This window comes from Argiope bruennichi, chromosome 10 (assembly GCF_947563725.1).
Source record: "Argiope bruennichi chromosome 10, qqArgBrue1.1, whole genome shotgun sequence".
Taxonomy (NCBI): domain Eukaryota; kingdom Metazoa; phylum Arthropoda; class Arachnida; order Araneae; family Araneidae; genus Argiope; species Argiope bruennichi.
In genome coordinates, this window is record NC_079160.1 from 14,532,173 (window position 1) to 14,558,231 (window position 26,059).

Sequence of the window (26,059 nt, forward strand, 5' to 3'; positions counted from 1 at the left end):
TTTATTCACTAAATTAGTAACTTTAGTCAGCTGTTTTTTTTAAGCATTTATTTACCTTATTTAAAGTATATTTATTTATTGTTACAGAATTAGTTCTTATGTTTCTTTCAGTCTTTTATTTTTTGTTACTTAAAAAAAGTTGGATTAATGTTATGCTTGAAGATATTTTAGGTTTTTGAAGCTTTGAAGTGATGTGTTTATATTATACATGCAAACAAAGATTTTTTTTAAAAAATGTATATATGTAACAAATTTAGAATAATTGTTTTGGGAGCCTTCAAATAATGGTTTATCATGCATTAATATTTTTCTTTTGTCAAATCTAATTTTTGATTTTGTTAAAAGTGATAAGGCCCAAACCAACATATGAAGAATTAATTGCAAAACTTAGTGATTTGCTAAGTGGTGCTCTTGAATACTCGAAATTTGAAGAAGAAGCTCGTTCTCTTTTTGGAATTCATGCATATGTCAGCTTTACAATGGACAAACTTATATTGACTATTGTGCGGCAAGTAAGTACTTTTATTTTAATAATAAGATTTTGTCTGTTTGCTGGTTTTCTGTGGTACCTTATGATAAATTCTTTTTTTTTTTCTTAACATCCTAGAAATTACCACCTTGATCTTTATTCCTTTATGCTCTGAAAAGTTAATAATCTCTTTGTTGTTATGAAATTTATTTCAACGATGCTGGGTTTTTTTTCTGATGTTAAAAAAGGTTGACTTGTGTAGAAATTATATGAAGCTATTAACAATAATCACCTGGAGAATTAAAGAGAGGGATTTTTTTTGGACTAAATGTTTTTAATATTAATTTTATAGAAAAAGGAAAAAAACATATTGCATTTATATTTATCTATATAGCACCCTATTTTTATTCCTTTATATTCTCAAATAATAATCTCTTTATATATAACTATATTCTCAATTCTTTTTCTTGCCCACTTTTTTTAAAAAGATTTAATTAGTGAGACAATTTTTTAAAACTTAATGGCTAGAATGATAGCTTTTATCATAAAATTTAATTTCTCTCTCTCTCTCTCTCTTTTTTTAAGTTCCTGTAAATATTGTTTTTAAAATAAAGGGTTTAAGAAAAAAAAATTTTTAATCACTGAAAACTTCAAAAATATTTATTAGTAATACCATGACAAGCTTGAAAATTTTTATATTGCTTCTTCATCATACCTGCTTATTTTTATTTAATTAAAGTGCTGTTTTAATTTTCCTGTTTCAAACTATTTCCAGCTACAACAAGTAATTGGAGATGATATCTGCAAACAGTGTGCTGCATTATTCAGTCAGCATACAAAGACTGTAGCTAGCAGTGGCTATTCTTCGCCTATGGAAGCATCAAGGGTGGAACATGAATATTTACGAAAAGTAGATAAAATGATGGAAGATGAACGATGCTTCAAAATTGTCTGGGTTAGTTTTTCTCTTAACAAATTTAAAACTGATTATATAAAGAATTGAAATAGTTATTCAGTGAATGGTATACATCAATTTAAAATATTTCGTTAGAGATATCTGCAAAAAATGTTTTCTTATCAATATGATATTCTGTGAAACTGTAGTAGCCACATATTTGAGAATTATTACAATTTATAATATTTTGTATTCTATTATATTTATTTCACATCATTGATTCCATTATTATTTAACATTTTAGAAAAATTATATAAAGAAAAAGAACTTAATGCTCTGATTATTTTCCTGTTGCATATTCAAACCACTTTCCTTCAAGTTAATTAATTATTTCCTAAATTTAGTTGATAGTGTAATGAGTGCTTATAAGCCAGTTAACAGCTACACTACTTGAGCAATTGCTTTTGTATTGTGGTCATGTTACAGGGCTGCGAACCACAAGGTCCCAGGTTTTATCCTCGCTTATAACAATCTGCCACAATAGTACTAATCATATTTTTTCGTATAATAATTCTGTAATTTCCTAAATACCTGCCATTGTGTAGTATAAAATTGTTTACAATGAAACCTGAATATATCAATAATGATTTTCCCTTTGGCCCCAGTGAAATTCCTATTTTCTCACTGTATTAAGAATCTGCATACTGTGATTATCTCTTTCTTAGATGTACCTTTCTATAATGATAATTCTTCCTCTAAAAACTTGATACTACACGTAAACCTTTTCTTTTCCACTTTTTCTTGAAAATTGACCCTCGTTGTTCCGAATGTGAGATAATGAAAGAATTATTTTGGCTTCCATCTTCAGGTATTAATCCTTTTGTAGTTGGTGGATTAGGAGCATAGTAATCATTGAAATGTATGCAGGTGTTTTCTCCTCATGGAATGTGCAGTACTCATGGAATGTACTCAAAAGAATACCAGTCCTTAAAAGAATAGTTTTCTCCTCCCCCTTACCAATTCATTTGATTTTATGATCCAATCCATCACCTCAATTAGATATGGACATGAAAATAATCTTTTTTTCTGGAAGCCAAGTTTATGGGAATCATTACTATAAGCAAAATGTCTGAAAGAAGAAGAAAAAGATGGGGCAAAGACATGAATATTGGCCTTCTTGGAATCACCACAAAAGAAGAATGTGTAGATAGTTTGTCCATAGCTGTTAATGCTTTTGAAAGCACATCTACCTTTTTTTCTGATAAACGCTAGAGATTTTCTAAAATATGATATGCTACTATTCAGTGATGATGGTAATGAAGATATTTTAGCAGGATTTATTCCAGGAGATTAGAGGGATGAAGAAGAGGTAGGCAAGTACTCTCAAAACGAAATTCAAATTCCTCCTAAACTGGAACAGTATTAAATATTTCTGACTGCATCTGAGCTTGTTAGATTGATTGAAAAATATGTGAATGCAAATCTTATTCGCATAAAAAATAAACAAACAAAATTAATGTTTTTTAAATGAAATATTTTCTTACAAATTAAACTTATGCTTATATTTGTCTCTTATATATAATTTTATATTGCTTACTTATTTGTAGCAAAATTTTCACTTTAAAGTTCTCTTAAAATATAAAAAATATAATTTTATATATAACAGTTTCACTATACATATGGACAGCCAAGTATTTCTTTAAAATTTATTAATTTTTGTAGATAGGTTTTTAATTTGTATAGATATTTTATTTTTACTTTATTACATTTGTTATATAATTTTGTATAAATAATTCTGTAATAAAGATATTGTGAAGAATATAAATAATTGTTCAGTCAATGAGATGCAGAAATTTAATCTGCTTCTTCGTAAAAGTATTGAGAAATATATTTCATCCCCCCCCCATTTTTTTCCTCTTATTTTTTATTAATACTACTATTCATAACTATTTATAAAATTATGCAATTACAACACTTTGATTTTGCATTTTCTTTTCTATATATTTTCTTATACCTTCTATTATTTTCCATTAAATATAGCATCTACTGCTTTATTGCAACTAAAAAAAAAAATCCTACATTTACTTATATGCATTTTTCAGTTTATGCAGAAAAAGAGTTCTGTCTGTTTGTCAAAATTAAAAATTGAAGCTTTCAAATTTGTTTCTAAATTTCAATGTTTGTGATGTTATAGTGAAACAAAACAAAAAGTACACTTTAAAATTATTGATTGGTAATGAGATAGTAATTTTTCTGTTCTTTTTCTCCATATATTTTATTATAAAGAGAAAATTAAAGGTTTTATTACCCTTTTTTTTTATAATCTCGGTCAATTTGTGGCATTCAATAAACCAAACATATTTAATTTTTGCCAAAATATTGTAGTAATTTTTTTTTCTGTAAATCTGTGACATAGTATTTAATTATACATGCAGTGTTCTCTTTCTTTTTCTAAGAAAAAATGTACTTGTATGTTACATTTTTTACAGCATAAGAAGGACAAAGTTCTCACAATCCAGTTGCTTGAACTGGAAATAGATGAAAATTATCCTGATCCAATTGAGGCTGAAAAATGGTCCAATTATTTGGATGCTTATATAAATGAAGATTCTTGTTGTGAAGAGCTTTTGAATGAAGTTCAGCAATCACCAGTGATATTGCCCAGGTAAATTTTCCACTTAAAAATTGCTTATCTTTTTTACTTTAAATTGAAAACACAAAATTCTTTATTGGTTTAAATATTTCCTGCATTAAACCAGTGGGAATGATCTCCCAAATCTCTCTTGGATCCAATTTGCATACTCTCTTATAAAGATCTTACCCCTTCCCACATCGCATAAAATTATGTACCTTGATCGCACAGACTTTTGTTTTCACACATGAGATTTGTATTTTCTCTTTAGATTTCATTCAAAATTTGGTGTAATCGAAAAATATTTTTTTTAGGAATCGGGGAGGTCTAAAATGGGAACAATCATCAAAATCTCAAATTCACATTTTTGTGATAATTTTAATACTTTATGTATTTCAAACTTTGGAAAGTAAAAAACTAAAAAAAGATAATAGCTATATATGAATGCTGTTAGTTATGTTAGAATGCTAAGTATTGATCATTATAAGATGTTTCATTATCATGAACATACCCATCTTTTTTTAATGAAGTGTATGCAAAATATATCAGTGAAAATTTTTGAATGAAAGGTTTTGATGAAATTTCAGTTATTAGACATGTGAGGAGTATTATTTAAATAGATGAAATTTAATTCATGATCTTTATTCCAAAATTTCGATTAACATGAGTGGACAAAGGAGAATATGTGTGGTCAAACATTAAATTCTAAAAAACAATAAGCTGGATTAATGAAATTTTGCTGAAAAAATAGAACATGTTGACAATATAATTATTAAAGAAAACAGACTAGATTAATAAAATTTTGATCTGTTTTTATTTGTTTTCATCGAACTTGTTTCTCAAAATTGTAGATTAACGACAAATTTTGAACTTAATCCACCAGTGAAAATTTTGTTTGCTATCTAATTATTTGAACCCATACGACTAAAAAACACAATATCGAGAAAAATAAAATTTTGTATGTATGTAAGTACTGAAAACTGTAGATAAATATTTTAGATTTAATTTAGCAGTGGGAAAATCTACTTTTCCAGGATAGGTATTAATTTCTCTCCTATATACTATTAATATTATAGGTGGCTATTAAGAAAAACAGAAAACGTCAAAAGAAGATCACACCATATTTGTTTTTGGTACTTTCACTGAGATTCTTTATATTCAATCCCTTTAACTTTATTTTATTACTAGCTGCCTTTGATAACCGGTTCGTTTGTCAGGAATATTGGTTGAGTGTAATTTCAGTTAAATCTCTTATACAAAACTTGATATTCATAATCCCCCCAACAATGTATTTTTAAACATAAAATTGTAACAGGCATGCAAAAGCTATGTTATTTTAATAGACGTTTTATTTATGTACATGAAACTTTCTAAGGAATTGAATCGGCTGATATCATAGTACTTTTTTAAGATATCTGGGTAATCTGTATCAAACTGCATGCTCTCTTCTGTGGTAATGTAATTTTATTTTATGATTCCTCAAGTAAACTGTGCCACTAATAAACAGAATCTTTCATCTTTAGTTTTGAGTAATGAAAGAAACATAATTAAATGTTTGATGAAACAATGGGAACAGTTTCAGTTCTAATGCAAAAATGAAATCTAATGTTTAAAATTATTTTTGTAAAAATATTTTCCAGAATTATTAAAATTTAGAAAAAACTGTACAATTAAATTATTGTGATGAAAAAGATTTTTTAGAGTATAAAAAAAGAATTTTTTAAGTATAAAAATTAATTTTATGCAATAACATTTTTTGAGGGAATTTTTAATTAATTAAAATGTAATTAATTTAAAAAAATTTCTCCAAGGTGCACATTCTTATCTTCCAAAATATCTTTTGTGCTTTATATGGTAATTCTTTATTAAGTTGTTTAGCCTGTATAACAACTGACAGAGAAATAGACACATTTTCCCTTATTTTACTAGAAATAAAAATCATACATTGACACCTTATTCTTTTCATTATGGATATAAAATGCTTAAAAATTTAACAGAAAAAGTGCTTTTGTAAGTCTTTAACAAAATTGTATTCTTTTAGAGAGTTTGATTTTTAAATTTGATAATTATATATAAATTCACATCATATAAAGTGCTGACTATCCTGGTGAATACCTACATTTCCTTCCATGACATGTTTTTCTGATTACAGATGTAAGTAGTATGAATTTGTAAAAGAGTGGAATCAAACAAAGTTTTACAAAATATAGGAATACTTAAGGTTCCTTTTTACTTTATCATATACGAAGTATAGCAGATGTATTGTAATCCTCGAAAAATTCGGAAGTCTGTTTTTCTGTCTGTTCAAGTATAAAGGAACTAGATAACTACGAAATGCAAAGAGCTAGGTAGTTAAAGTGCTGCACAAGTTTAGTATCTAAAATATAAATACTTTTCATATTTTGAATCAAATCCGTTTAATGACTGTCAGTCTGCAGTTTTGCATCCATGTAAATGCAATAACTCATAAATACAAGGATTTAAATAAATCAGTGAAATTCAGTTTGTTATTTGAGACTACAACTGTAAATTATGCCAAATTTTGGTGTCAATAAGCTGGCAAAGGCGTCCGAAATACATATTCTCTCAATAGATTCAGTAAGAATGTTAGATTCATACCAAATATCTATATTACTAATTCCATGCTAGTTATTCACAGTCTAGACCACAATTTTGTGTTAAAAATGGGAATTTGAAAAAAAAAAAAAAAAACTTTTGCGAAAAGTTTTGGGGAGATTACCCTGGCTGGTTTATTACTAAGATGGTTATAACTATATGCCGTAAACAAATATTTGTTTTAAATTTAAGTTGAAGGAAATATATTTTATGCATGCTTAAATTTTTTGTGTTATTGTAGTATATTAGTTTTTAATATTGCTGCCTTTTTCAAAAAATTGCAGTCCTTCTTTTAAATGTTTAGAAACTGATTATTTTAAATGTAAATCATAATTTGTTTTTCTTTATTTTTATGAAATTTATTTTAACCATTAATTTGTCCTTTTATTGTATAATTACTGCAATTTTACCATTTTTGCATTTTAGTACATCCTATTTAAAGCAATCTCTTTATATTTATTTTTAAATGAAATAATCTTAATAGTACAAAGATAATCTCTCATGTTGGCAGATTTTGAATTTGGATATTTTTTCTTCTTATCCAAAGTGAGATTTTTGAATATGAGTAATATGTATATTATATATTTAATTTGTGAATTCAAATTGAATATAGATTATTATTGATTATTAAAGGGCTTTAAATCATGGTAAATTTAATTGTTGGAATATTTTGTTGTGAATACAATAGAAGTGAATTTAATTTTAATGTATTAATTCTGAATTTTCCAGATATCTGAAATAAATGTTCATCATTTTCTGAAATTTCATTTCAAAACAGATATAACTATTATGACAAAATTTACAACATTGATAATCATGAAATTTAAACAAAAATGTTCATCCTATAAAACCTTAATTATTATCATTAAACTATTAATATATAATTCTTTGATTATACATTAAAGTTGAAATTTCTTGAGGAAAAGAATGTAAAATATTAGAAATGTTTAATAATTTTCTTACTAAAAACAAGTATGCATGGCTTATAGAAAGGAAGGCAATATAATTAAACCATCAAAGAAATTTATTTTTAGAACTGTATAAATGAAGATGTTTTCAACTTACTGATATTTTAAGCGTTTATGTTTAAGAAATTTCATATTTCTTGCCGCTCCATTCTTTCTGCTTTTTACATTTTTTATTATTCTTAATATTTCTTTCCCACTTAAGATCACATCTGTTTAGAACCCATATTCACTATATTAAATCTAAAACTTAAATGAATTCAAAGTTAAAAGCCAATTTCAAATTTATAAAACATAAACTGGGAATATAAATTTGTTCTGGCAATGTGATCAGTTTAAAAAAAATCAAAGTCTATTTTGATAAGTTAGGAAATGGGCATGTATCAGTAATGAGAAATATGAATACATGGAGGGGAAAGAATGCACTGATTTTAATAGTTATATTTATTACAAACTTATTACTTCTCCAAATCTCTACAAAGGTATTCTCTATATCAGATGAAAAATCAGCCACCAACTCATAAGAATCAAACTATGTGATTGATATATGTCTAACCCAATTTATTTATTTATTTAATTTTTTTGTAAATGACTTCTAATTACCATAGAACTATTGGTGGATCAGATTTTTTTTAACGTAATATATATTTCTCCTTTATGAGCAAAAGCTTTGGTGACTTTTTGACTACAAAATTTAATGTATAGAGATTTTTATTATATGGGAGGGGGACACTGTATATGAAGATTTTGAATTAAAAAAAATGCTTTTGGAAATTCCATTGATTTAGATTTTATAGATCATTTATTAAATAAAAAAATCTAAATTTTAAACTAATTATAAAATTATTACTCTTATGCAAAAATTATTCTTTTACCAATTTTCTTTGAGCAGTTGCTAATATCCATACTACAAATTTTAATCTGGTTTTTGAAAATTTTAGTGAAATGCCAATATTTCCATCAAAATTTCGTGTTTAGTATGATGAATTTTTAATTGTTAGGTAAGAGAAGTACACATTGCAATTATTTATTCCTCTTTTCAAAAAAGGGGGGGGGAGTAAGTAAGCCGAATTTTGCATTTACTATTATTATTAATAATAATTGCTATTCTAGCTTGCTTAATAAAGGGAAATGATATGTTTTAAAAATTTTAAACTTTAAAACTATATCAGATTAAATATTATATCAGATTTTCATCAATAGGAAATGATTAGTGAGATTTTTTAAAAAATATTGCTACTATGATTTCTGTAGCTGAATTGATAAAAATGGTTTATGTGCAGTCAGTTTTTTTGCTGCATGTTTATTTAATTATTAATTTTTGCATCTGTTTAGGAACTTAAGAAAACAACTCTTGTATTGGAAAAATAAAGTAATCCAAGTGGAGAAATTATGGCAAAAGAGACAGAATGCCAAATATTTGAAAAAACATCTACCTCTCTCTGTAAGGAAGAGGAGAGCTCTGTCACTAATTGCTCCAATGTTGCGAAAAAAGTCTCGACGTTCATCCTTGCAGGAAGATAGTATTAACTCCGTAAATGGGGAAGAGGCTATTATAGAAGAGAGCGAACCTCCCACTACAGATAACATTGAAATAGCAAAAGAGGATTCTAACCTAGAAGCAGAAGTTATTGCTGTAAATGAAAACTCAGAAGATAAAGTTGAGGTTCCTTTTGATGAAATAGCTGTTGAAACAGAAATCGATTATTGCTGTTTTGAAGAAGCTGTCACAGATATTTCGAAAGATGACCAGGCTGAAGAAGATTCTGTCAAATCTCCAAAATCGGAGCAAAATGACGCAGCCCAAGAATCAGATCAGTCACAGATTGAGTGTAATTTGGAGATGCTAATGGCTGGACAAGAATGTGTAGGAATTGATAGATTGAATCCACCCATATCTGGTTCTGATGCTATTGATATTGAGACATCTGCTGAAGATTTAGGAGAAAATAAACACGATGGCAGCTTATCAGCCGAGAATATCTTAGAAGCCGAAGAAGAATTAAAATCGAGATTTAATATGGCTGTTGAAATGGCACACCAGGTTATGCAAACCATCACTGCTGATAATGCAAGAGAACATGAAGTTATCACTGTGAGTGATTCAGATTCTGATGGTAAAGCTGAAGATACCAAACAACCAGAAAAATCTCCCGAAAGACGATCTGTGAAGAGAAGAATCATTCGTAAGCCATGTGATTACTCCGTCAGAACAAGAAAGAATCGAATCAACCAAAGTTATATGAAGCGTAGGATAAAAAGAAGCCTCCAGTCTAGTAAAAGGAAACGAAGGAAGCACCACAAACGCAAATGTGAATATATCGAAGATCCAACTTTTGATTTTGCTTATTTTACTGAATTACAAGAAGATGAGAAAGTTTCTTACTTGGCTTTGAAATATGTCACCATTGAAGATGATGTGGAAGGAGCTTTTAAAAAAGGAAGCTATAAAATCTATTTTGTGCAGAACTGTGATTTATATGTTTACCGCAAAGATAGTCTATCCAAGGCACGAGAAGTATGTTTATTTTAGCATTTTGTTTCATTGATATTGCTTACTTCAATTTTACAAAGCCCACTGAAAAATATATAGAGATAAGATTAAGGGTATTATTAAAAAAGAGAGTTTATAAACTTTTACTTTTTGAAAAAAATTATATTAAATATCGGCTAATTAAATTATGCACATCCTGCATAGTAAATTACTAATAATCGCTACATTAAAAAAATATATATAGAAATTGGAACTAGAACTTTAATGTTTATTTAAGATTTTTTTCACAAAGATAATTTATTCACTGCTGTATATTTTTTTTAATTAATTAACTATTGCTTTATGACATAAATCTTCGATTAGATTCATTTGTATACTTTCTGAAGTAGACAAAAAAAAAATCGATTTTTTTTTTCTTTTAAAAATTTATCAGTAATTATTTATCAATTAAAAAATTTATCAGTATTTTTCCACTGATCTTTATATTTTATAATGAAGATTTTTGATAGTGAAAAAATCATGTGCAATGATGCAAGTAGTATTGGAAATTTTCGATCAAGTTTGAATTAACATTTCTTATATTATGTTTGAGTTTTAGATAGATCTTTACAGATAACTGTAAAGATCTATCAGGAAAGTACAAAATACTATCAATATTTTCAGTTTCCCTGTTCTTTTATGAAAAGTTCATTTACTAAAAGGAAAATCTGTGTGTTTATATTAAATATGAAATCATTTCACAAAAAAATAATGCTTATAATAAATTAAATTTGTAATTAAAGTTTAGCCTGTAATATTTAATTATTTTAAATAATTTGTTGCCTTATTGTTATTTACTAAATTAATTAAGATTAAATGATTCATAATAAAATATTTATATCAAGTTTTTTTTTTAAGTAAGAAAAAATCTTTTTTTAAAAAAAATCTAGTACTTTACTTTTAAAGGGTTTTTCAAAACTATATATGACAATTAGCCCAAACTGTAGTATTTTAGTGTCATTTATTTTATATAATGTTCATTCTTTTAATTGTTTGATTTTTTTTTAAATTGCAGACTCATCAAGCAATATCCGAAATTAAAACTTCCAATTTTAATGCCTGGCATAGAGTCTGGTTAGATAGATATGTTACTCCTGCCATGATCAAGTTTTGCAATGACTGGTTTTTAAAGAGCGACCCAGAAAAATTCAAGTTGGTACGCCAAACTATAAGTGACTGTACAAAGCCACCATACATTCCTTACTATAAATACAAAGTTCGCCACTACAAAGTTATTAATTAAATAGCTAATTATGATTTATTTTCTAGACATTAGCTTGTGGTCTTCCCTTATTGATTGAGGGAAATTTTATTTGTTGTTAAATGCATGTGTATTTATTTTTCACTTTTCTTCATCATGTTTTTTGTGTATGTATTAGATAGCTAAATGCAACTGTATGCAAGTTTTTTTTAATTCTTATTATATTAGTGCAAAAGCTGGCCAACTTTTTTTCATAAGATGTTTTTTTTAGAATTATATTTAATACATATGAGGAACCAATCAGCAACTTGAATTATAAAAGTTCAATTTCAAAAATAAGTTTGCTTTACTTAAATATAATTTTATAAAATGCAGTGCAATTTAATTATTTATTTCTAGTACTAAAATTTGTATAATTACATTAATAAAAATAAAAAAATAAGTGATTATTACAAATTACCATTTCCCCCCTCCCCCATCAAACAATATGATGGGATTCCAAACAATTTATATTTAATTTGTTCAAGAATTAAAAATATGTAGTTTCTAATAAGATTTTTGTTTTTGGAGTTTGAACAATTTTTTTTATTATTGTTCTCAAAAAGAAGAATTAAGAGGCAAACATTAATAGTAAAGGGTAAGACAAATGTTCACAAATTTTCTTGTAATTTGTTTCATTTACTTCTCTTCAATGTTTTATTTTATTATATGTATATATTATGTAGCAACTTAGAAATGACCGATCACTGTTCTAGAGTAATATGTTTATACTTACTCTAAGAAATGAAACAATTTTATAGCATTTAATCTCTTTTTTTCCCTCAGTTGTTTTCTTTATGTGAAAGCCATATTTTAGTTTCTTGAAAAGTTTAAACATCATGGCAGTTATACAGGATGGTATTATATTATTAAGTAAGGTTAAAATTAAATTTTTTAAGTAGGTAATTTCTAATAAAAAAAATAAAATGCAAAAAGGACCAGTTCCAATGCTACCATACTTTTCAGCCTTTTTTTTTCTCCCCCCCCCCCCCCCCTCCCTTTCTGGGCAGTAAAGGATAAAGCCAAATCAGTCTTTATCCTGAAATCTTTCGAAAGAAATTCTAGAAATAATAATTTTGATTTTGCCCAAGTATTTTTTTTTTTAATCTGTTTGTTTTGTGAGCATCATAACATATTTTGTTATAAGAAAATAGTAGTTGTATTATTTAATATTTTTGAGTAATAAAAATTCAATAATTCATTTTTTAAGTGACTAGAAAAACTGAATTCTCCTTAAGTTGGCGAGGGATATATATCTTTTTTTTTAAAAAAGAAATTATTGGTTTATTTTTAATAAATGTATGAATATTATTGTATTGAAGTAACCTTATTTTTTAAAAATTATTGCCGTACACTTATCATTACTGTCTTTTAAAGAAATATTTAAAAAAATATTCTTGAAAATGTCTAATATGATACTTTATATTATTTGTGTATTTTGGGCATCTCTTACCAATGTAATGTAGCTAATTTATCTCTAGTGCTCCTTAAAATTCCTACTGATGTAACAAAACAACCCAAGCTGAAATAAAATCTACTAAAAAGGCTTCTTTTGAATTTTTATTAAGTGAAATAAACATTGAAATATATTTCTTCAGATCCTGAACGATACTCAGTATGTCTACTCTAATCAGGGGATAATTCCTACTAACTAAATCGTTAGTGTCAAACATATACTTCTTGTTACTAAAATGCATTAAATGATGTAAAGAACTTTGTCTTATGTTATTTGAGCTGATAAATGTAATGTGGGAAAAGATTACAAAGGATGATTTTTTTAATACAGCTCTTCAATCCTGTTACTCGCATTGAGTAATTATTTTTTGATATGCTAACAATTTAAACAAGGAAAAAAATTCACTTTTCTAGAATAAAATTGAACAAGTTATGAAACTTTAAGTATTACTATTTTCAAACTTTTCAATTATCAATTGTTGGATCTTGCTCAAACCCTCGATTTATTGACTTAAAATACTGAAATTCAGTGTTTTATAATTCATTTGCAGATGTGTGGATTTTTAAAAAAAAAATTTTTTTTCAAATATCAGTGTGTTGAGGTTATTTTATTAAATAGTCTAATAGGACCAGGAAACTGCATAAAAATTTAATTTCTTCTTGTTTCAGCAGTATAATTATTGATTCAAACAGCTTAAAATACAATTCTTTGCATCATTTTAAAGTATATACCTCTTTCGAATAGTTTAAAAAGTAGCTACTGGTTTACAATTACAATGAACACTCTTGACATAGTAAGAAAAAGATTTGGTAAAATTGATTTCTACGTGTCAGCTTTATGGCTATTGATGCTACCTTCAGAAAGAAGTAATTTGTTAATCACAGTTGACAGCTGTTACAAATTCATTTGGATATATTGGATTGCATTGCACAACTGTTTTCAGGAGCTGAAGTGGCAGATTGAAACTAACCAAATGGTATTGGGGGGGGGGGGGGTCTTACCTCGTTGATGACAGAGAGCAAATGTACAAACGACACATGAGTCTGCACCTTCTTCTCGTATCTTCACATGTTTTCCAATTGAAGTAATGTAGACCTTTAGCAGTATCTACCAGAATCAGATACATAAAATTCTGTATAGAACTAGGATCTTGAATCACAAACTTCCAATTCCGAAGCTGGTCTGTTTGCAGATTTCAACTTTGGAATCAGGTGGGTTTGAAATCTCCTTTCATCAAAGATGTACATATCACTGATGTTTAGCCTTTCTACTGGTATAGAATGGAAATTTTTAGTAAAATGAAAGTTTTTGAATGGGGTTCTCTAAACCGTGAGCATAACAATTGACTGCTGCCTGATAGTAGGCAGTATGGAATGAAATACGAAAAACCAGGCAGGCAATAAAGTAATTAATCATCAATATTATAAAAAGAGTTAAAAAGATAGAAACGCAATATTTCGCTAACTTTTTTTTTAATCGTATCCAATTCATCTGTATAATTCAGATTTGTTAGACCGTATTCTATATTTAGTGAAAGTCAGATTCTGATGTAGTCTCTTCGCTTTTATAAAAGTTATATCTGCTAATTTTATATACATATATAATGTAACTATTTACTTACTAAGCATATAAAAAAGCTATTCAAGACAATTAATTACAAGACTTTTTTTTTTTTTTTTTTTAATTCGAGACTTTTCCTGAGAGAAAGAGTCACAGAAATTTCCACGGTTAATCCGAGATAATACAAGCTGTTTACTTACAATTTAAATCCTGGACAAACAACTGAAATTTTACACGTCTGTTTACCTTAGAGAGCTCTTCGCCAATCATTTGACAACTGTTCGAAACTGCCATCGTATAGATTTGAAGCGGGACATTAATGTAACTGAATAGAACTAAGTCTATCCATAGTAAAATTTGAAACTTTATTTATAACAATAAGTTAAACTTAAATCCATTTCTAAGTAGTTTTTATGTCATTCTGTAAGTGGAATGTACATAAAAAATATATCACATAGTGTAAGTAACTTTCTTAACATTTCGTGTTACTAAGGTTAATTTAAGAGGGGGGGGTACTGCTTGAAATGAGTTTTGTGACGAAAGATGCTTTGATGGTATGTGGAACCAAAAATGCAAAAAGTAAGACCCTTTATCTTCTATTAAAAAAATTAATGAAAATTCTTATTTTCTTTATTGGTACATACCTCTTAGGGAATCATGCTTCTCAGAATGAAAAGTTGAGGTATAGGCAATGACGGGTTTCCAACAAGTTTACTGCCTAGGACCGCAAGCTAGTGAGTTAAAAAGCTTTATTTTCTTAGTTGTCAAATAAGTAAGTTCACACACACACACACACACACAAATCTATTAGTGTATATACACATCAATCCAAATTTTTATTTTGGTGCGGTTAATATGTATACTAGTTGTGTAAAATAAAAATAAAAACTTTTCGATATAAAAAGACAAAATTTCTATGAGACGTAATACAAATGTCATTTAGTGGTATTTTTTTATAATACCAATAAGCCTACTGTTTATTTATTTGTATTTCCCGTGTAATGCATTGCTTTTTACTAAATAAGTTGATTGTTTTTCCCCGTTAATCGGATATTCCCCTTCTTTTATTTGTACACCGAAATTTTTCTGAACTTTATTTATATGAATACTGTGCAATACTCCGACCTAGCCGGAGACCATGCGGACAGCTGGATGGGGCCGCCAAAGAGCAACCTCACCTAGCACGAAGGAACAAACGACACTTGATGACGGTGGACCCTTGCAAACGATAAAGAACCCTCTAGAGAAAACGCATAATGGTACAGAAAAAGAATAGAAAAAAAAAAGAATACATTTTACATTATATATTAACTTTCTTTATGTATCAGACATTCACCGACAATGATTGCAGGAACTATGAAAACGCCCTTGGTAATTAAGAGTTCATGGGAACAGCGTGATATTTTTACGTTTCAAACAAATTTTTTCTTTGGGTTTTTTTTTTAACTATTATCTACATTAACATTCACCTACGAAAGAAGACCCACCAAGTAATTCAACAGTGTGGTGGTATGTGGATTATTATGATCTGTGCAGGAAGCAACAGGACGAATGTTTTTAGGAACATTTCTTTTAATAATCACATTCATACACTAACAAGCACAAACACAAAACATTCACGCGCGCGGCTTCACAGTTCAGCGTCACATCTCATTCTAATTACAATCGCAATACACTATGGGATGGCCTAATCAGGCATCGCCATCTAGTATCCAAAAGAGAAGATAAGAGTAATGCAACTGCTACAACAGTATAAATGACAAATGTTTTTTTTTTTAAAGAATGGATTTATGAATTTAAAAAAAGAAAAACGAAATGATTCTGAACAAATGTTACCAGGCGTAGAAAATGACGCTAACGGAATTCCATTCCCCATTTACAGAATGTAAACATTCAGCGAAATAAAAGTGAAATTTCAAAACTGATGTTTGATCAGCATTATGGAATTAAACGTAGTTGACGGGGATATCATCTGTTACATCAAATACTCATTTCTCAGTATCTGCGAGGATGAACAATGGCTAAATTAAAATAACAATAATAATGGCGATCGTTAAGAAATCCAAATCACCTATTTCAAGTTTCCAAATATTATAAGACTGAAATTTTCGAGGAATAGGAGACGGCGCCTCTTGTTTGCTGAAGCTCGCCAACCCCTGGAAAACAATAACAATCCTTCTAAGATTTGCTACACAAACTTTCCTCGCTTCGCTTGCTATAATGAAGATATTGCGTTCTTGAGTAGTTATTGTAAAGAAAAAAAAATATGGTCGAGTTTAATTCATTTGTTTATAATACCTTAATTTAAATTAGATCTGAATTCAACTTAGTAGCCTTGAAAAAGATCTCTTTTCTTGATTTTTGTTAGCGTTTAGAAAACGAGTGAAAATTATGAAAGTGCAAAATACAGAATATAGAAGTTTTGAGATTATTTAATGAGAATTCTGAAAATAAATTATTTAGATTTAGCTATAAAGAACTTATTGTAGGATATCTTAGCATAATTATTAAAATAAAAGCCAATTTTGTGAATGAAGGAAAATCTTAAATTGATTTGCTTTTCTTGTCTTCCGCTTCATCTACACAAAATAATTTATTTTTTTTAAGTTGGTAGAATAAAGAAAGATACAGAATGTTTCTAAAAGCCAAGGGTGAAAAAAGGTAGTCTTCCTCACAACAATCTGAACTGTTAAAAAATCATCAATTTACTTTGAATGTCACATCATTAAAAATATATAATAAGATGCTGTATAATAATACTTCCATTTTTAAACATTTATATTTAAATTAACTTGTTCCATGTTTATAAAAATTAAATTTTGAAATAAATATTTCTCATATTTGAGATTGAAATTCATGTTTGATGAAATTTTGCACGATGGTAATACAATATTTTATTATTGTATACTTTTAATTAATCATTAAGGCTGTTCTAACATTTGGCAAGCAATAAAACTCAAAAATTAGAAAAGGATCAAAGCTCCGAAATTAAAAATCTTTCAATTATTTATTTATTTCGTTTCTTTCTGTAATTTATTTTTCTTAGGTTTAATCTTTTTAACAATTTTTCTTTAATATTAACTCTACAGTGCATCCTGTAGCCATTTTACTAAAAGTTTTTATTTCCATTTAAAAACTTCACATAGCTGTTCCAAAGGAGTAACAATGAGTGATTTGAAATCTTTTTTAACCTGTTAACTAGGTATGCCGAAATATTTCAATGCCAAACGAATTGAATATGAGTTAATTACCCGGTAAACAAGCTAAATGCTTTCTGATAAATATTTGTAGAAAATATCGATATATGGCAATAGCGGTAATAGAAAAAGATTTAATCTGAAAGCCTGAAAAATACCAAGTTGGCTGTTCTATGAATTGTTCTGCCGTTTAAAACACTATTAATTTTTTTTTATTCTTTGCACTGTAAAACATATAAGGGTTAAAAGGGACTTTTATTTTTATTGCTGAATTGTTATTAATGCGATTTGTGTTATTGCGATATTGTTCAATCCATAATGTAGCCATTTGACACATTTTAACGTGTGTTTTTTTAATTTCATGAAAAAAAGAATTAAAAATTTGTTTAAATATTTTTTTTAATTGTATGCAGTTATTCAAAATACATACAATTTTGTTGTAAAGAAATAAATAGTCATGCATTCTAGTGTTAATGTATTTTCCTGCTTTAAAAATATTATTTAAATTTTTTTTTTCTTTATTTCTCTTTTTATATATCAGTTATTCGAATAAAAACACATTTAGAGTGAAATATAATATTTACAATCAAACTCAAATATAAATTCTATTTTTTGATGCTTTAAATGGAAAGTATTTGTATCTATCCATTTTTGCACATTTGCATTCTTTAAGCCTTTAATAAGTTCCCAGGAGTTCCAGATAATGTATCATAACAATGAGGAAACACTAAACTTGAACTTAATTTCGCCTTTACAACCAAACTAAGACGCATTAAAAACCATTTTAATATAAACAACGATTTACGCATTCTTTTGGTTTGTAAAAGGAAACCTAATGTTTCACCAGTAATAAATAATATTTCGCAATCGCCTAGCCTGAAAAGCGCCAGCAGGCATCTTTTAACCGTCGTAGAAAATTTTTATTATCAATTAAAAAGAAAAACAATCGTAAAAGTGAATCCTAATTAGATGACAGAAAATTCAGACGCGGACAATGAGCAGCTCATTCAATATTTGGACATCAATAAATTCTGAGGATGGTGGAAGGACATGCTTCAATAAAGTAGCAAACTCGTTTAGCAATAATAATTCCTGCTGTCATTAACATTTAACAGCCTGCCTGCGTCGCCAGAGATACTGTGGGAAAAAACAACAAGAACGGATAGCTTATCGGGTAAGGAAAATATCTTAATTACAATTTTTGATGATCTGATATTGACCCAAACAGTGACTATGAAAGAGTTCACCATGAAGTGAACTTCCGATTCACTGATTTCTGAATACGTGGCATTCGAATGCAAGAAAGAAAACAAATACGTGGCAGTGTATGCCTGTTAGGGACGATCATAATATTCAGAAATAAAATGCGTCGTACTGTTTTAATGTTGGAATCAATTGCATGTTTTACGTAAAGAATAAGAAAGTAAAGTGAAGCACCGCAACAAAGGGCAAATATGTATATAAGATGACGCGGGCAGTTACGTTTTTCATGCAAATGCGACGTCTTATGACCTGATTGCATTAGAAAGGCCCATGTATACAATGGACAGAGCAGATGTGAAGCTATTAAAATAACATTTATATATCTATCACAATATAAAATTCAAGACAAAAAGCAAATATGCATGTAAAAAAGGGTGCGGGTAGTTATGTTTTTCATGTAGATGTGACATCCCGTGATTTAAGTACATTAAAGAGATTGGATTCATGTATACATTAAACAGAACTTGTAGAGTAGATGTAAAGTTAATTTAAATAATATGATTTATATGTCTATCACAGTATAATAAGTAAATATGGGAACTATGAATAACTTGGTATAACTGTTTAAGGGAAACTATACCTACATGTTGCCTACTTTTTTATACTGTATTAATAATGAAGGTATGTGTGTATGTTCTACAGACCAGCCCGCTTGACTCGCAGCTACCAAATTTGGTACATATATATTTTGGAGGGTGAGAATATACACCTTGGACCGATTTTTAAAAATTACCATTGGAATTTTAATTAATTAAGAATGAAGTTGATTTTTGACGTTTCCCCACAGTGACTTCCAAAAATGTTATTGCAGAAAAATAAGTTTTACAACGCTTCAAAATTTAAAAAAATGTGTTTTTAATGATACCAATTTAATAGCCATGAGAATTTTTACTTAATTTTGAAAAAAAAATTTTAAATTATTTTTGGTCTAATATCCAACAATAGATTACACCAACTTCATTGTTTCAACAATTGTTTTATCACCTGATTTTCTTCCATTGTTGGAAATTAAAGAAAAAGAATCCTATTTAATATTTATGTAGTTTACGCGACAAATAAAAATCTGGAGTTATAATATCGAGAACTTTACAAGATAAATGAACCACATATTTACCTTTAAATAGCGCCATGATGTTACAGACAAGTGTCCATAAGATAAAAAAATTAATGTATAGAATAAATAAAACTGAAATAAGATTATTAAGATTAGATGGCGTGAAGGTCAAACAATTTGATGAAATCTTGGATATGAAGCTATATGTGAAATATTTATCTGAAATAAATATTATGAATATTCCTGGGAAACCAGCTGGTCACCTGAGGCGACTAGTTGTCAATAACTCTAGTACTGTTTTTCAGATTTCTATATATTTTTTAACATGTTATGCATTAAAATGTCAAACCAGTATGAATCAGTTTGGTGCCCAAAGGCATCTATCTATCAATACATAAAATAAAAGCAATTATCGATGTACAATATCTTTCCTTCGATGTACAATATCTTTTTACATGAAAATTACTTTTGTATAAAATATTATGACAAAATTCTTTTATCCTCTTAAATATTTTCTTAATTAAAATTGGAATATCAATTAAATCAGGCGATTTAAAAAAAATGTGAATAGCTAGGTTTCTTCATAAGTTGCTAAATTTTTTTTATAATAGTGTGCGCATTTTGTTTACAAATGCTTAAGTATAAATGATTTCAAAGAGCTTTCAGAGGCATTTAATTAAATAGTTAATTTTCATTGGGGAAAAACGTTACAGTAAGACAAATCACTACTGTTTCTGACTCAAATTGATAATCGTCTTTTTTTTTTTTTCAATTTTTTTTAGAATTTTGCTAATATGTCTTGGCAACATCTTTCCGTATGTATTTTTTCTTAATTGAGAATAAAATATATTTCTTATTTCTAAGTTCTTGGAATTATTTTCCTTGCCATCGTTTAAATTTGAACAGTAAACAAATTTTAGTATTGTCATTGTTAAATCATTATTCAAAGTTTTGTATTCTCTCCGAATAGAATATTACTTGTTTATTATTTTGCAGAAAACGAGGTAAGGTAATAGGAGATTTTAGTGGCCGTAATTACTTAATCTAATTAAATAAAATTTAAAATTATTTAAAACCAATAAAAATGTAAATAAAATAAAATAGAAATGTCAAAAAAAAGTTCAAAGTTTCATCAATCTTTGCTTAGTAATTGAATATATATAAACTTAATAATTTTAAACTCGTCTACAAATATTCAATTCTTATCAAAAAATTTTGAGAAATTAAAAAAAAAATGGAGAAAAAATATTTAGAAATAAATTTGATATCATTGAAAATATTCTCGCATTTATTCGAGACCTCGTTCTAATTAGTTTTCCATTCCTCTATTCTCAATGTTTTGGCATAATCTCTTATAGCTTGAAGTCACTGCTGACGTCAAAGACCTGTTTCATTTGCTCACAAAATTTTTAGTTGCTTTATTTGAGAGATTGACTTATACTTGCTTTTAGGCTTCATTAAATCATTACTTTAAAACCAATGAAAAGATCGTCAAAAAGTAAGTATTAAATAAAAGAGAAATTTTTTTAAATGGCTGTAGAGTAGTATACAGTCTTCCTTTACTTTAACAAAGGAATTTCCTTTTTCCAAAATCGTCTACGATAAATATTTTTAAAAATTTAATAATTATTGAAGGAAGCAGTACACAGAAATAAAATTGGTAAAGTTTTGAATTTTATGATAATATAAAAATATCTTTTCTGGAATAATTTGCATTGAAATTATGGAGTAAAAAATTATCCTGTGGAAAAAAGTATTTTTTAATTTCTAATTCTTTAAAACGTTTACAGTATTCTTTCTTTGGTCTTAATGTGTACGAAATTTGGTTGAATGAGGCAGAGTTGCTTAGCAGGTGAGGAGGAACATACATACATCTCTACTTATTATAAAGATGAATGTATATGTGTTTGCAAATTTTACAAGCAGAATGTATTGTTCTTATATCATAAAAAAAGGACAATAAATCCGTAATTGCTTATCACAGATATTTAGATACAAAAAAAAATGTAGAATAGCAATAAATACTCTATCTCGATTAATTATGGTGTTTTAAAATTTTTAAATGATTATGAAATTTTAATTTTTTAAATTTAAATTTGTTCCTGCCAGTGACTAGTACACTTGCACTATATCATTGATTTTTAACTCAATAATTTAGTTGTTCCAAGAAGCGCCTCCAGTGTTGGCAGTCCATCACGCGCTGATGATGCTTATTTCCACATTCTTATTTTAGTTTTCGCCTGATGCAAACTTTATCACCACTCACGATTTCCCCATATAAAATGTGGGATGTTTAATTAGTTGCCTTCTGCTTTTTGCGTGACGCATTATGTATACCTCGGTGGCTATGATGTCATCACAAACTGTTTTAGATTTAATGTATGCTCAGAAAGTGCATCTAACTAAACGACGTTATATTTACATTGAGTTGCGACGTGCAAAAAAGTCAAGATCCAGACAGCGAATTATAACTAAGATTCCGTGGCAACAATGAATTGGATCATACAGTACGTGATCCTCTTCGTGTTTGCAAGCGGACTGCTTGTGCGGAGTTCAGCTGGAATTCATTTGAAGTTTCAGCCTGCTGAAAGGTACGAATTTTGTGTAACTCGGAATCTTTCTAAGGCATCTATGTTCAACGAAGAAGACAAAGCGCGGATGGATAAAATATTGATGGAGACGACTTTTCGAATGCAAGAGCTAAATGCAGATCCAGCAAATGCTGCGAATACCAAAACCATGCTTCGACTGTTCGCAGCTGCCTTAGCGTGCGTTGTGGCAGACTGCGATTCTTCGGTGAGACCTGAAAGAGAACAGGCATGCTTGACAGCCCTCGAATCATGTGCTGAGTCTTTGAAAGAGAGAGCTGGAGCCGAGGTCGTGAAGGAAATGAAAAAGATATTCTCTGCTATGAACCGAGAAATATCAACTTTGGATGAGATTTCTGATAACTCGGCTTCGGCCGAAGCCAAGAAAAAAGAAGAATCAGATAAAAAGAGCAAGGCAGAGAGAGAAGAAAAACACTTAGAAGATGAAATTCAAAAAGAGAAAACAGGACGCTTAGAAAATGTAAATGTAGAGGAAAAAGAATATCTAGAAGAAGAATCTGAAGTGAAAAATAGGTCCAAAAGAGCCTATGCTCCACCTTTCCGATTTCCAGTATTTAGCTTGCCGCCGCAACCACATCCAACTTTGGAATCCGTTATTGCAGATAAGCTTTTAAAATCAGCTACATTTAATAATTTTTTTAAATTTGGTTTGTCACAAGAAGATGCTATTTTCTATTCCAGATCCATGGTAGCTGCAGGTTTAAGTGGCTACAGATATGATATTATTCAGGAAGCGTTGAACACCGTTACGTCCGCATTGACCAGATTAGGATCTTTTGCAGGATCTAATGATTACGCACATGCGATTGCTAGATCAATAGTTTCGGTTCTTACAGCACGTAATCTCACTATGTTTACCGATGGTTTAGATATAGGCAGTTCTTTAGTCTATAAACTTGATGACATGCTAGGATCAAACCCAAGCTCCACTTTTTCGCTTTCTCCTAGCTTTGGCGTTGCATCGGTTTCAAGCTCTGGATGGGGGTCGTCTAGCGCAGTGGCTTCCAGCCAAACCAGCGGCATGGCTTCTATACAAGCAATCCCTAGCTATGTCGAACCTTCTTTTATTGTTCCCTCAAATCCACAGAATGATAAAACACAGTTTCAAAACAGGTTGTCTTATTTCCTTTCTCAGTCTCCAACAATTTCAGAAACATTTTGTAGTGGTCCTGTTCCTGGTGTTTATGAAATAATGAACTCTGCTTTCTCAGATTATGGATATCCTATCTCTTCGACGATTGCGACGATCGTTACAAATTCTTTAAGCATGTTACCAACAGAAGCAGCTTGTGCACAGTATGCGGATATCATTTCAGAAATAGTAGCAGATATTTTAGATAAAAATGGTCTCATTTCAGTAACAGATCCTCAGACCATAGCAAACAAGATAACCAATTTGATAAGTCCAAAAACTCAACAGTCCCCACTTCAATCTCCATTGAATTCTGGCCAACAAGCATATGGTGGAAGTGATTATCAACTAAATCCGTCTTTTACAGACTTTTCCTATTCTGATCCAGAAATTCCCACATTTCCCGTAGACCAAAATTCTGATTATGCTTTTTCGAGCTCTGTGTCAAATACTTCACTCCAAGGACAGAGCCCTGTACTAGCAAACTCAACCGAATTTTCGTCCGACGATTCTCCTTCTGTAATCCAGACTTCCAGTAAAGAAGATTTGTCAGGCAGGCAACCGCTTTCTTCAGACAATTCAGCAGCTACAAATAACTCGTGGGTCATTGTAGATTATCCAAAAGATGTTCTCGCAGCTTCAGACCAAATGAACCTCACTGACGATTCTATTAATATTTCCTCTCCTATAATACTTGAACCTGGTCCAGTTATTCCGGCAAATATATCAGTCATAAGAAATGGGTCTGTAGCTACAATGACTGATACTAATAAAGCAACAACAGAACCTGAAATGAAAGCAATTACTAAAGCTTCAGAAGTAACTACACCTGTGCCATTCAGTACGGATTATCAGTACAGTTCTGTCATTACCAAATCGGAAGAAAAGACAACTCCTGTTCCTCAGGTGGCCTTGAAAGACGCCTTCGAAAATCCTTCTAAATTGTCCGAATTTCTAATGAAAGAGATGGAGCCGTCTTTGAAAGCTTTGAATATCACATCTGATAACAGGAAAAAACAGTCAGATCTTCCAGTAACTTCCGGAAACTCTACTGGTTCGAAGATTCCCAAAACAGCAGAATCACCTAAGGATTCTAAGCTTGCTGAAAACTCTCCACCTGCCCAGGATAAGCCCTCCTTGGACCAAACTAATACAGAAGCTCAGCCTAGTATGGAAACTCCACTGCAACAAAGTGGGCCATCAGATGGAGTTCCTTTGACTGCACCTAAACCCATTATGGATGAACTTACAGCTTTAGTATTTGCTGATAAAGTTTCAACTATTGTGAGCACTTCTATCGGTTTGATTAGATCTGAAAATCTTCAGTTTGATGAATTGTGTAAGAAATTGAACGAGCTAGCACCTCTTGTCGATTTACCTCCCCTCGACGTTTTCTCAGAACTGCCCCTTATCGACTACCTGTTGCACGTCTTGAATGCTGTCACTTACAGCTTGGCTGGAGAGAGATAAGATAATCGTAATACAGAAAAGAGTGACATTATAGAATTATTGAAAACCTGATAACGTTCAAAAACTTTCAAATAATTTCTTTTAATAGTTCCCAAAAACTTTTTTAAAGAATTTCGATTTTGATAAAATAATTATTGTAACTCTTTGACTAAAATATAATATTTGATTATTTTGCATTATACATTGTTTACTTGTAATAAATTATCTTATAAAGTAAGCTAAGTATTTAACTGACATATTGATTAATAATTAAGATTTAAGGTTGAAATCGTAGAGGTCATTTGACCAAAATTAAAAAAAAATAGATTAGATTTCTAATATGTTTCTACTAAAAGGAATTTAATTTCCATATTCAATCGAATGCCAAGTTCGTATCTCCCAAAATGACTATAGTATACTTTATCTTTTTCTTTATATTTAGTTCTTAATATTATTTTGTCTATGTTACAGGAATAATTAGTAAATGATTCTCTTCCTTTTATTGTCACTGCATTTGATTTTTCGCTTTTTTTATTATTATCTCTGTTTACATTTACGTTAAGATAAATAGATATAATAGTTTCATTTATTTATTTAGAAATTATTATTAGCTTAATATATTTTAATTAAATTTCATAAGTATTACTCTTGTTGTTGATTGCATAGTTTTAAAATTGATTTCAGAATAATTTCAAACCTAAAAAAAAGTTTCGAAATGAAAAGCATCCTTCAATGTTTCTTGATCAATATTTATTGATGTTATTTTGTTATAATTATATTATTGCAGCTAGCTAACATAAGAAATATTAACTTTTTAAAGTTAATTTTATCTTCTGCAAGTGGAAATAAGGTATAAAAATATTTCCATAAAAGGATAAATTTTGCTTATATGGATATAAGGTAAAAGGTTAAAGCTTTAATATATAATAAGGTTAAGCTTAAATCTTATAAGGTTATAACCTTATAAGGTTATAAGGTTAAAGCTTTTT

General features: G+C 28.9%; 1 protein-coding gene across 2 annotated transcripts in view; it reads left to right on the plus strand.

The window, feature by feature from the left end:
* Positions 1-12,891, plus strand: part of LOC129988398 (paired amphipathic helix protein Sin3b-like) — a 69,753-nt gene extending 56,862 nt beyond the window's left edge. For both annotated transcript variants that reach the window (XM_056096622.1, XM_056096623.1), the window contains exons 20-24: positions 346-512; positions 1,245-1,424; positions 3,854-4,029; positions 8,913-10,095; positions 11,126-12,891. In XM_056096622.1, the coding sequence (XP_055952597.1) occupies positions 346-512; positions 1,245-1,424; positions 3,854-4,029; positions 8,913-10,095; positions 11,126-11,353 (1,934 nt within the window). In that variant the 3' untranslated portion in view covers positions 11,354-12,891. The remainder of the gene's footprint in view (positions 1-345; positions 513-1,244; positions 1,425-3,853; positions 4,030-8,912; positions 10,096-11,125) is intronic.
* Positions 12,892-26,059: the final 13,168 nt, after the last annotated feature.